Here is a 13,530-nt window from a genome sequence, read left to right as displayed (position 1 = left end):
GCGAATTTAAAGAAAAGAAAGGAAATACCCACCCACCTCCAATTCCACCCCGGCATCCATTCATTAGACAAAAGTCTGACAGAAGCCATGGGTTTCAATCAGATTTTGACATGCATGTGTTTTCTTGATTAGGCTCTCCTCCCAACTCCTTTCTCCTTTTTTATCTCCACAATCTGAATTTTAAAGGAATGCTGTCAAGACAGTGTACCACAAAAGGAGAGACGTCTACTATGAATTGTACCGAGTACTTTTCAGAGAATCTACTTTGGTCTTTTTGATTTTACAAAAGATGGTTGCATTCATTGTGGATACAAAGTGATGTCGAGTTGACATGTCTGGGTCTTGTGTGAGAGAGAAATGCTGGCATGGTAGGCACATGGGGAGAGGGCAGCTTCCAGCCTGCCTTTCTGGCCAAATCCTGTTCCTTATTCTGCACCCTGACGTGGACCCTCAGCTGGGGACCTTGGCTCAGTCCTTCACTGCTCCTTCACTCAGCTTCCTTCTAGATATTTTTTGTTGTTATTTCTATATAAAACCAAAATCTTTGGAAAACAGAAAAATTTGAAAAAAAAAAGACAACTACCTATAATTTATTGAATACAATGATCTTGGTGACTTTTCTACCAATCTTCATATGTACAGCTAGTTTTTTTTCTTTTAAAAAATATAGTAGAAATTACATTACACTATCCAATTTTACATCCTGATTTTTCTTTTGGCAGTGTTTTGTCTTTCTAGATTAAATATATACACTGTTAACTCTCATTTTTCTAGAGCTGTATAATATTCCACATGGGTGTTTCTGTCCTTTGTTTTTTACAGACTCTGCTGACATAATTTTTGACAGCACTAGGGCTGTCTGCATAGCTCACTAAAGGGAAAGAGACAGCCCACCAAGGGGCCAGTAATCTGTGTCTATGATGATTCCCAGCCAGGTTCAATAGTGATTTCCCATGAACTGTTGGCTGTGTTCACAAGCAGAGAGACAAGGCTGAGCTCTTTCTGCAGATCACCTTGGATCATAGGCTGGTGACTACATTATCTTTGTTGGTGGCTGAGTGGAGTGAAACAAACTGAGTACCAATCCAGCTCTGCAACTCCCTCTTGCTGCGAGCTGGGCCGCGATTCTTGGTCTCCCTATGCCTCTGTTTTCTCAGCTGCAACAGTGTGGGTATCATTACAAACCCTCAGTTCTGAGAAATGTATTTTAACACATTTGATATTGGGTTGAGTGCCATGATCCACGTGTACCTAGTAATTTTTCCTTCCTTTGTTCTCCCTTTACACTCCCCAGAGCTAATTCAATCTGTGGTATCTTAGAACTAACTGAAGAAATAAAATAATACTTGCCTTATAGTGCGTTGAAAGGATTAGCTGAAACAGTATATGCAAATTGTTCTTAGCCTTTGGTAAGAGATCGATACATACCAGCTATTATATTATTAGTACAAAAACTATGTTGTTCTTAGAACATTTATTCTGTGTAGAATATATATTATACAAATTTATTATTTGTAGGTCAGATATTTAGAGGAAAACGTGGACTTCTTGGAACATCCGTTAATACTCTTATTGATTAGAGACGGCACAGGGATGGCAAATAGGTTTAACTTCAGGTGCCAGGTCTAATCTGCTGATGATGACCGTCAGGTGTGCTGGGTCGTGAGCACAGGCGGAATCTGAGTGCAGCAGACAAGAGTGCCAAGGCTGATTAGTAACATCTTCCCTGGGCTTAGGGAGATGGTGTGGCACCACACACAAAGTGTTTGCCATCTCTGCACTATGTGTCACCAAGCGTTCCTTGGCAATTCATTAGGCAGTAGCCAGGCCATGGTTTATCAATCAGGAGTTTCATCAAAACCCTGTGGCAATGGACTAAACCTGGGTCCAGGGTGAGAGGTGAGGACCCCACAGGTAGGAAGCAAGCCCAGAAGACACAGATGTCTGGGAAACTGATGGAGACCTGGAAGTCATAACCGGACTCTGAAAACACGTTCCTTTCCTTAATGGCTTTGGGTGATTTCAGCCACAAACTTTTAGCTATTTTTCTTAAAACTCCAACCCCAGTAGAAGCGTGGAAGACTTTAAACCACAGGGGAGGGCAGAGTCTCTGCAATGAACTTGATTTTGCTCAGCCCTCGTCCTGCTAATGCTCACTTCGGTCTTGCCCCCTGAGCCTTGATGCCCTGCACCTTGGCCTTCCTAGAACTTTGCTGTTGGCTGACTGCTGTGCCCCTTGGTCTCTCCTCGGCTGCATCTTGTCTTGTTCTCTTCTGCTGTGGGTAAAGGCTCTCAGCCCGGCGCCCCTCTCTCAGGAAAGGCAATGCTACTGGAAAGGGAGACTGTGCATTTTATTCTGCATTTTTTACTGTCTAATTCTCAGCTTTGGTGATACTTAGGAAATAAAACCAATCATTAAAGGCACATTGATGAAGGTTTAAATGGAATACTACATACCATTTCTGGAAATATTCTGGTAGTCCCTGTGATTGCAGTGGTTTCTTTTCCATAAACGAAGGTAAATAGAGTCTTCTTTAATTCTGAAACAAACATACATGCATATATTTAATGTCGAGATAGTCACATGATGAAGTTCAAAGAAACATGTTTTTGTTATGATTTTTTAAAATGTGGTGGAAATGAACTCAGAAAATCAAATCTCTGCAGATAACATTTTCTCTAAACTGTCAATGCATTATTAGGAGTTATTATAAGAAACAGTCCTACAAAACAGGTTGCATTGATGTGGTAAGATCAAACTTTTTCTTTTTTATGAAGACCTCCAGAGTCATCCCTTTCTAACCTTTTAACCAAGAGCGCTGTAAGTCTCTGGAGCAACTGATCATCTTTACCAACTCCACTATCTTGAATCTGACCACGTTCCTTTTCTTCTGGTTGCTGTGAAGTGGTGGCAGACACTCTTGTTGTCCTTCAGATCCATCTCTCCCCTTTTATCCATTTTAATGGAAGTTTTGGCAGAACATATGCCTGCCCAGAATGATGACAGCTTTACACAGCTTCCCTTGTGCTAGGAGTGGCTACTTCTCTAAGTTCTGGACAATGGGATGGAACTCTCCAGTGACAATTTCTGGAAATATTTCTTAGGAGACAATTGGCAGGTGACTTTTGCTCCTTCTGAGTCCTCTTTCTCCATTCTGCTGCCCACAATAGGAATGCTGCCATCCTGGACTATGGGGGTAAGTTCTATACTGGGAAGGCAGAGGAGTGAGCTGTAAGGGCCCTGGATTCCTGAGGACCAGTGGAGTTGAGCTTTCATACCAGACCTGGGCTGCACATGTGAGAGAAATAAACACCTCTGTTATCTTATTTAAACCACCCCTATGCTGAGTTTCTCCATTACTTGTAGCTGAATCTGATACTAATGGACACAGATTACAGAGACAAATTTTCAACCAGCATCTGGCTATAACTGCACATATTTTAAGTCACTTTCTTGGCTCTTCTTTGTCCCATCTTTGATTTTCTATCTTCTTTTGCCAAACTTTAATTCAATTTAAATGTAATTTAATGTTATGTTCTTTCTACTTTTATAGGCTTCCTAAAACCCTTTCTGAAATAAGACCAGGTATAAACTAACGAATAATAATTAAACTCAAACATATTCTATTAGTTCCTCAAATGTATTTTATCTTCTCTCCATTATAACTTCATATCTCACAACCTTACATAACTCACCACTTATTTTTAAGTGTTATATAGGTCTTACTTATTATAGTACAGTGCTTGCCAACTGTCTCAGTGCTTCAAAAAGGTAAGCCTGTATCAGCTTTGGGCACTTGGAATGCACTGAAAGTCGTATTCTTTTTGAAGTCTGAGAAAACTAATAACAGCATATCTGAATAGAAGACCAAGATCTCAGAGCCATATTTTAATTATGGGATTCTTGCTTTGTGGTAGAATTTCGAGCTGAATGATTTGTTTCACTTTTTAAAAATCAAAGCTACCGATGCCCATAGTTTTAAAAATCAAATTCATTTTCCTCCAGTGATGTTTATTGAACCTTATTATGTTCCAGGTACTGGTCCAGGCACCGGGGTCATACTGGTAACTGGAAAAGACAAAGACCCCTGCCCCTGTGTCACTGACATTCTGTCAGGGAAAAAACCACCAAGCATCATGAATAAGCAAATCATAGAGGATGCTAGAAGGTAGTAAATACTATGAAAGCTAGAATTAGAGCGATCAGAGCAGGCCTCGTCGAAAAGGTGAATGCGAGCAAAGACGAGGTGGTGCGCCTTATGGAACCTAATAGTTGAACTATTTATGTCTGTAAGGCTTATAGTGATAAACAGCAATTCACACTTCTCATTCCTCCCCATTTCTCCATTCCCAGAGGCAATTAAGTTCAACCTTATTTGACTGAGTCTTTTCATATTTTCCTCCTTATCTCTAAATAAGGCTACTTCTTGACTTTCAGTCTTTGACATTATCTATTCATTTCCCAGCATCAAGAGGAGGATTTAGCTATTCACAGCTGATCTCTGATTGATTTTTCTTCTCTTCATAACGCTGTCATTTCCCTGGGGTCAACAGCTGCCTTTTGTTTCTCTGCTTAATTTTCTAAGTATTTATCAATTCACCCTTAACTCCTTCTACAGTTTGGTCAACTTTCAATACGCTCTGGAATGTCAGATGGTTTATTAATTTCATCTTCTTGTGGAAATCTCCCTTGGAGCCTCCTGACCTGCTCGATCTGGACATGTTGCCCTCTTGCCCAACAGAGATCCTTAGAGCTCCCTTCCTCCTCCTCCTGCAGATTCTCTTCACCTCCACCCAATTTCCTGGAAGACCACAATTTTCTTGTTTTTAATGGAGAGTACTTTAAAGTAATGTCTGAAGGACGTGTAGGAAGTAACATTTTTTTTTTTTTTAGCATTTGTATATCAGAAATGTTTTTATTTTTTGACTTGGTGAGGTGTAAGTAGGATGGTGAGGTATTATTGCCAGTGAGGTATAGGGTGGGCCCAGAAACACAGCTTGCACCATAAGTATAAACATAAATGGGTTAACAGGACTTGCTGGGAAATTTTTCAGGTAAAGGAGTAGTAGTGTTCACTCGGTCCCTGAACTCTCATTATCTCATAGAAAGGTGACTTAGGACAGAGCCGGACTAGACATATCTGGGACACCCTGTGTATTTTTAGGGAAAGCAGGTTCTGGTGTTTGTAAGTCACTATGTAATTAATAGTAACAGATTTCTGGGATAGGCAATGGTTTTGGTTAAAAGGAGGAGTCCCAAACAGGATGAATTAGCTTCTTGCTAAGTACCAAGTGGAAAGAGGAAATGGGCCTCCAGAGTGATCAGTCTGCCTCTCACTGACTGATGTGGCAGATTTAAGATGGCCTCATTATCTGTAACGCCCCTACCCTTAGGTATTGGCTGTCTTGTTACTTCTCTGACCACAAAGGTATGATGGAAGTGACACTCTACCAATTTTGGCCTGGTTTTTAAGATACCTGGCAACTTTGGTCTCTTGGAGCCCTGGTCTACTACCTAAGAAAGTCTGACTATCTCGCTGGAGACACCATGTAAAAAGGCCCTACAGCGGAAGCAACCAAGAGGTTCTTCAAAAAGTAAATAGATAAACAAACTGTGGTATATCCATTAAATGGACTATTATTCAGTAATAAAAGGAAACGAGCCTTCAAGCCATGAAAAGACACAGAGAAAGCTTAAACGCACATTACTAAGTAAAAGAAGCCAATCTAATTCTAGAGACAGTTAGAAAAAAGCCAGTGGTTTCTAAGGCTTGTGAGGAAGCAGTGGGGAACTAACGGCTAGAGCACAGGGGCTTTTTAGGGCAGTGAAACGAATCTGTATGACACAGTAATGGTCGATACATGTCTTTATGCATTTATCAAACCCTGTAGAACGCAGAACGTATGACACAAAGAGTAAACCCTAATATAAACTATGGACTTTAGTTTAGAATAACGTATCAGTGTTGGCTCTTCATTTATAACAAATGAAAGATGTTAATAATTGGTGGAATTCAGAAGGAGATGAGGGAGTATATGGGAACTTTCTGTATTTTCTGCTCTTTTTTTTTTTTCGTAAACCTGAAACTGCTTAAAAATTAAAGTTTATTTTTAAAAAAGCCCTACCCAGAAAGGAAGACGGACCCAGCTAAATGCAGCCTTCTAGTCACCCTTTCCCAGGCACCCCTTCACATGAGTGAAGCCGCCGTGGCCCCTCCAGCCCAGCACTAAGTGAAGAGCATCAAGTGTCCATGGTCAGTGTCACATGGAGAGGAAGACTTGGCCAGCCAAGCTTTGCCTCAGTGCCTGACCTCCCAAACTGTGAGATATAAAGATGGCTTGTCTTAAGCTACTAAATTTTGGAGGACTTTGTTACACAACAATAGATAACCAGAACAGATGCTTACAGAATTCTAGATTAAAATCACTTTCCCTCAGAAGTTTGAAGGAATCGACCCATGGGCTCCTGGCCTCCTGGTGGTGTTGTCTGAAGCTGTTCTGTGCCCCAATCCTTTAAGAACCTGAGTAGCATCAAGTGTTCTGAGATGTCATGATGACAGGCTTGGTACATAGTTGTACTTTCATTCAGTGTTGGACATTAGGTGGACCCTTTCAATCTGGACACTCATGTCACTCAGCGCTCAGAGACGTTCTTCAAATATTCCATTGATGATTTCTTCCTTTCTTAGAACTCCTGTTATTTGGATATTGGGTCACCTAGGCTGGTCTTCTAATTTTTCATAGTTTTTCTGTCCTATTTTCCATCTCTTTGTCTTTTGCTCTATTTTCTGGATAATATCTTCAACTTAATTTTTCAATACTTCTGTGAAAATCATCTTAATGTCACTAGTCTAATTTCCAAGTTATCTTTTTTTTTGTTCTCTTGAATATTTCTTTAATTTTAATATAATGTTTTAATTTCATGAATGTAATACTTATCTTTTTGAAAGTTTTCATTTTAGTTATTTTTGTAAGTAGGATATTAATTAGAGTTAAAAATTGTTTTTTTCCCTTTAGAAGAAAGTCTCTGTTTTCTTGAAGTTGTTCTTCTCTTTGTTTTCATGTTATTTTTCACATTTGAGGTTTCTCTCAGATGTCTGGTGTTCCTGAGTCGTTAGATTCTGATTAAAAGTGGAAACTGGTTGAACCCTCAAAAGCTGATTGGAAAGTCGGCCTGCTGGGTGTGGCTTGTTGTCTATGGTCCTCACTAGATGGTGGGCTGGCTGGGCCTTTCTCAGGGACCCCTCCTGTCAGTGTCCTTGGGGCTTTCCTCGTAGGATGTGCAGATTCCCCAGAGAAGGGTCTTCTAGCCTCTAGCTGGGTTGCCAGCCCTCTGGGGCTGGGGTGGGTGGACCTCAGATTCAGCATGCACGTGTTTTAGCAGGGTGTTCCTCACTTCGCTATGTCTGGTGTCTCCCAGTCCAGAAGCTCTTGATTTTAGCATCTCCAAAGGATAAACTTTGGTCTTACATCAGAATAAGGGGAGGGATTTGAGGTTCTAACTAATTCTTCAGCCATCTTTCAACCAATACTTCTGTTTTAGCTTCACCTCCCTTGAGAGCCATATGGAGCCAACTCCCAAGTCCCTTGGGATTCTGCAGGGTAGACTGGGTTGCCACTCAGCCTTCCCTCCTCCTAACTTAGGACGCAGCTTTCTTTAGCTGACTCAGTCAGTTACCACTTGTCCTTCTGCCTTCCGGTTTCCAGCATTTTGTGGCTATTGGCTCTTCCTGTTCTCTTTGTCCTTGTGGACAAATTCACTTTCTGTCCTATTAGTGGGGCTTCTCCAGGGAGAGAAGTAAATGCTTTGTTCAATCTGCTATCTTACCCAGAAGCCGGAAGTGAATACTTTATACACTGCATCGTTTACACCCTCTACCTTGACATTTTTATTGTATTTTGAAAAAGCAGATGGCAAATGGACATTAGATCTAGGTTCAATACTAAAATAATTTCACGGTCAATAAAGAGGGGTCATTTTCCTTGGGGAAAGTAATTGTTACCAATATTTAGCCAGAAATGTATTTTTGATAACTATACAAATGTAATTTATGTACCAAAATATTGTTTTGCTCCTGACCTGATCCTGGAGAGTAAATAGTGGGGCTAGAAATATTATAGATACCCTTAGTCCCACCTTTCATTACAGAAAGAATATAGAAATCTTTATCAACAGGCGAATAGTTCCATTAATATTTCTGACCAGAAAGAGCATCTAGAATTTTGGGATTAATGTTCCGTCCTAAGCACTGGCAACTAGCTCACCTAACCAAAGATACTATTTTCTTTCATCCTCATTATCAATCCATAATCTCTCTTACAGATTTTAGGAACTGAATTTCTCATGAAGCCCTCAGGAATCCTAAGTAGACAGAGGGATCAATACAGTATTTTGGGAAGCCTGTAATGCAATATTTGAGATGCCTATAAACTGAGAAGATGGCTTTATAGGTAGTTATCTATATACCAGGTCAGTGGAACTTGAATTAAATTGAGGAAACTGTCAGATTAAGGTTAACTGTGATCAGCATTTTGGTTTCAAATCCCCTTTCTTTTGCTCTCCTCTCCCTACTTGGACTCAGGTTTCCCAGTATGATATTTTGTTTCTCCTTTTTCCTCTCTTGTGCCTCAAAACCCAGTCCTTGGTCCTATAATTTGAGGGGTGCAGAGAAGGAGTCTTTGAAAGTTCTCTTCCTCACACCTTCTCCAACGTCTAAGGCAGTGGTGTCTTCAACACTGGGAGCAGGCGTGGAAGTACACCACATTAAGATACATTTCAGAATGTCCACTAGTTGCTTTCCCTAATATGGGCTCAGGTTAACACACAAAAACCCACTTTCTCTGAGAGCCTTCTAGTGACCCTTCCCCTGACCCCAGTGTCACTATAGCTGAAAGAAAAATGAAAGAGTAAAATTAAGAATAAACCTTAAGAATAATGCGGATAAATTAAAGGGGCTGTTTTAAAACTGAAAAAATTATCACTTCCTATGCTGACTCGAAACAGAACCCACTTGGAGAGAGGCAACAAAACAGCTTCCCCAAAGGCTTAGCATGTCAGAGGTTTTGGGGGTAAACCACATATGATATTATTCACGCAACAGTGATGTATCAGGTCCTGATGAAGTTTCTAAGCCTATTTCTGACTCTCCAAAGCAGCACAGTTAGTTTGGATATAAATTCTGAGTCCCTATGAAGTTGAAAATTAGGGAATAAGCACCAAAAAAAGACTGGGGCTTGGAAGCTAGCAACAGGGTGAGTGAGAGACAAATGGTAACACTGGATGTGAAAGGTTACGACAGGGGAGTGGATTAGGATAGAGTTGCTTAATGTAGAGACTAGACAGGCTTTATTCAGCGACCGCCTCTGCTAGGAGGTTTTAAGAAAGGGGTGGACAGTTCTCTTAACGATGTGGATGGAGGTCAGGCCAGCATGGGGCCAGGGAGATGGAGTAAAGAACTTTTAAAATTCCTTCTAGTTCTTTGATACGAGCCACAATCCAGAGCCCTGTGTAACCCCCAACTCACTGCATCACCGAACAACCAAGATTTCGGCCTCAGAGAGAGATAAACATGCAGAATATGACTCGTGTATTCAGAGAGCCTGGCAATGGGCTAATTGTGCAGGGGGTGTGCAGGGGGTGTGCAGGGGTGAGGATGACTGTAGAGGAGGTCCTAGGAGTTCAGATATGAAAAGATTAGCAAGACAGCATGATAGATTTGGAATCTGGAGCAGCAAAATAGTACAGGGAAATAGACTTCATGGGCATTGTGTTCAATAATTCATGAGCTGCTGGACTCAGACAAGGCATCTTACCTCTTAAGTTAACCTTCCACTAAGATTCCTTTCTCTGAGCTTGGGGCATTGTTAACTCTCTCCATCCTGACTTTTCTCAGCCTCAGATTTGATTCTAGGCTACTGTATCAGGGTAAACATTAAACTGTGATAAAACTGAGGGATTTAAGGCTGTGGATGCTTATAAATCTGAAAAGATCACTTGTGGCATAGGAGAAGATGGTTTTAATAATCTCAACAGCATTTCTCAAAGGATCCTCTGTGCAACACTAGTTTCTTGAGATGTATCTTTTTCATAAAACACACAGGCATCTTCTACACAGTTCTGTGGTCAAATAAGTTTAGGAAATGTTTCTTCTTATACCTTGGACATGTACAAAGCTTTTGGGGCTTATTAAAGGCTCTGATAAACCTTACGCTAAATAAACTTGTTTCCCTTTATTCAAACCAGCGTTCCCAAAACTTATTTGACCTAGGAATCTTTAAAAAGATGTGTTTAGTACCTTTTACTATCTTGTGGAACTAGTGTTTCACAGAATGGCTTTTGAAGAATATTGATGAATTATCTCTGTGATCTATATTTGGAGCATTATGAGATGGCCTAAAAGCTCAGATTCAGTCAGTTACAAGAATTCTCCTAGAAAAAATGTGGAGGTTGTTCTTTTACTTTGATCAGTCTAGATTACTGCAGAATTATATCATTCTGGACAGAATTTCACATCAACACATAACTAATCTATTATTGATCAAATTCATTTGTGTGCAGATTTCTCCTTTGTTTTGTTCTTTCTACCTGACTACTGAATTGATAATTTTACTTTAAATTAATTTTCTCCAATTTGTTGCCTGTGCAGTTATTTTAATATTGTGATGAGTTTTGCTAATTTCTTGTGGAACATTTGTTGTAGAACACACTTAAAAGTCCAAGGGCTTAAGTCACACTGATTTATTTTTACATGCGTCCCATTATGCAGCTGGTGATTCAATTCTGGCTGTTTATACTCCTCCTCCCTTGTCCCTAACGCTTTCCCTGAAATGTTAATTCCTGCAAATCTGATTTGATTTAGGCAATCTGAGAAACTGCAAGGGAAGGAGGTTTGTAGATCGTACAGCACTCTGCAAATGTAAAGTGATGTCATTATGAACTTAGTCAGTAATTCTTTTATTGAGTACCTACTATGGTGCCACATAGTGTTCAGGCGCTGGGGCTACAGAGAGAAGTCAAGCCTCATTCCTGCACTCGAGATGCTCAGAGTCTGGTGTGGGGTGAGTGGAGTGGGGAGACAGTAAGTAAACAGTTATGACGAGGGAGTTGACATTGGTTTTAAAGGGACAAAATAGGAGCACAGGAGAGAATCAAATAGTCAGAAGGGGGTTAGTATGAAGAGGCCATCAAAGGAACTGACCCCCTGACTGGTGGTTGTTGAAGCATGAACTGGGGTAACTAGATAGGACAAAGATGAGGATAAATGCCTCTGAAAAATGTTCCAACTCACTAGAAATCAAGAGGTTACATATTAGAACAACAATAAAATATCTTGTTTGAGATTGGAAAAAATTAAGAAGACAAGCAATATCTGGTATTGGCAAAGGTGTGGGGAAACAAGTATTCTTATACGATATTTGTGGGAATGTAAATCGGTGTACCCTTTTGGAGGGATTATAAAAAATACTGATTCAGAAATTTTTTTCTAAAGAAATTCTCACATATTCATAAAGAGAACCATGGAAGTTTCATTACAGCATTGTTGGAAATAATGAGGATTTGGAATTAAGCTGACTGTCCATCAAGAGGAGACTAAAATAACCATACTATGAAATGCCATGCAGAACTGCACAAGAAGGCAAAGTGCTTCAAGAAGTATTGTTAAAGCATGAATTTATAGTATGTTATGCATGGTATGATGTCATTTATGGGAAAACTCCAGCAAAGCATTTATTTCTTTATGTACAAATACACACATGTAGTCACATAGAAAGCGTCTGTAGGAAGCCACACTACATTGATAACAGGGCTTTCTCCCAGGAAAGGGAATAAAACTCGGGGAGGGCTTTGGCTTTTTACTTTACATACCTCAATATTTTTGCTAAAATAAAAACACGTTCATAATTTGAATAAATAAATTAAAAAATGAAATTAAAAAATCAGTAAGGTCAAAGGGGACATCATCGCAGTGGAGAGATTTGTCAGTATACGGCCCTCAGGGTCTCCAGATGGTCCTTCCTGCCCCAGGCAGTGCCTCCTCACCTGCATTCCACTCCTTCTTGCCTTGTCTACGACCTGCTCCTTCCCTCATCCACCTTCCTCCCTTTTTGGCTCTCCCTGTCTCTATAAGCATGCTGTAGGATTTCTCAACCAAAAATGTCTCCTTGATCTTTTCTTTCTCACCAGCTATCACCTCACTTCTCTGCTCCTTTTGATGGTAAAACTTGTTCTAAGAGTTGTTTGTCCTCACCTACATTTCCTTCATCACCTGTTTTCTCCAGTCAAACTTCCATCTCTGCCCCACAGAAACGTTTCTGGTCAGAGTGGCCCCATGATCACCGTCTGTCTGTCTGGACACCCAGTGGTCCTTCTCAGTTCTCATCTTCCCCTGCCTCTAGCGCCAGTTAGCTGATAGGCACTTCTCCTTTGGAAACACTTTCTTCACCTGGCCTCTGGGACACTAAATGTCTCCAGCTTTCCTTCTCCTTTGAGGGCTGTTCCTTCTCTTCCCAAACCTCTACATGTTGATGTCTCCTAGACACTGTCTTCAGCTACATTTCTTTTCCACACTCACTCCTTGGAATAGAAGGTCTCCATTTTTTGCTCTCAGGACCACTTTATGTTCTTAAAATTATTGAGGAAGCCAAAGAGCTTTTGTTTATGAGATTTAATAGCTGTCAAGATTTAAGTACTGAAAATTAAAACTTAGAAATTTGGAAGATCATTTAATTATTAATTCATTGAAAGTAAAAATAATAAACCCATTATATGTTAACATAAATGACATATTTGTGCTCTGGAAAAAAATATATTTTCCAACCCCTCTCCCAATTAGTGAGAAAAAAGACATCATTTTACCATTTTGCAAATTTCTTTACTATCTGGCTTAATAGAAGACAGCTGGACTCTCATATCTGCTTCTGCATTAAGTCTGTTGTGATATGTTGTTTTGATGCCATTATGTGAAGAAAATCTTGTCTTAAGCATGTATGTAGGTGGAAAAGGGAGGAAGATTTTAATACCCTTTTTAGATCACAATGGATAGTCTTCTTTGATTCTACACCAAAACTCAGCAAGTGGCTGTTTCTTAAAGACTGATTAGTTTCAATATGGAATCCGAAATTATATCAGTGAACTTTTTGCACCGTGTTACATTCAAATGTATTGATCTGCGTTGTATTTCGAATGGCTCTTTCATCCACACGTGATTTCATATGTCACACCCTGGCCATTTAGAAAACACTGGTTCATTGAGTTATGCAGATATTCCAAATGTTGATAGATCTTATTATGCAATATTGAAAAAGCATACTCGTTGTTAGCATAATGTATCTCATTAGAAAGATCTTTGAATATTAGGAAGCTGTCAAGTTCATAGTAGAGTATACAACTTTTCAAAAATTATTAATTTTCTTTCAAAGCTCAAATTTTATGATTAGCAACCAATACTGTCAGTTGTTTTCCTTGAAGTGACAAGCTCATTTCATTTGTTTTGGATATAATATAATATCTGTCATTAATCCAAGCCTACA

General features: G+C 39.8%; 1 protein-coding gene across 3 annotated transcripts in view; it reads right to left on the bottom strand.

The window, feature by feature from the left end:
* Positions 1–13,530, bottom strand: part of AOAH (acyloxyacyl hydrolase) — a 156,584-nt gene that overhangs the window by 42,455 nt on the left and 100,599 nt on the right. For all 3 annotated transcript variants that reach the window (XM_045516963.2, XM_010955400.3, XM_074367232.1), the window contains one exon: positions 2,458–2,540. In XM_045516963.2, coding sequence (XP_045372919.2) covers positions 2,458–2,540 — 83 coding nt within the window. The remainder of the gene's footprint in view (positions 1–2,457; positions 2,541–13,530) is intronic.

Source organism: Camelus bactrianus, chromosome 7 (assembly GCF_048773025.1).
Source record: "Camelus bactrianus isolate YW-2024 breed Bactrian camel chromosome 7, ASM4877302v1, whole genome shotgun sequence".
NCBI lineage: Eukaryota > Metazoa > Chordata > Mammalia > Artiodactyla > Camelidae > Camelus > Camelus bactrianus.
The sequence above is the reverse complement of the archived record's forward strand: the minus strand, read 5'-3'. Positions and strand labels throughout refer to the sequence as shown.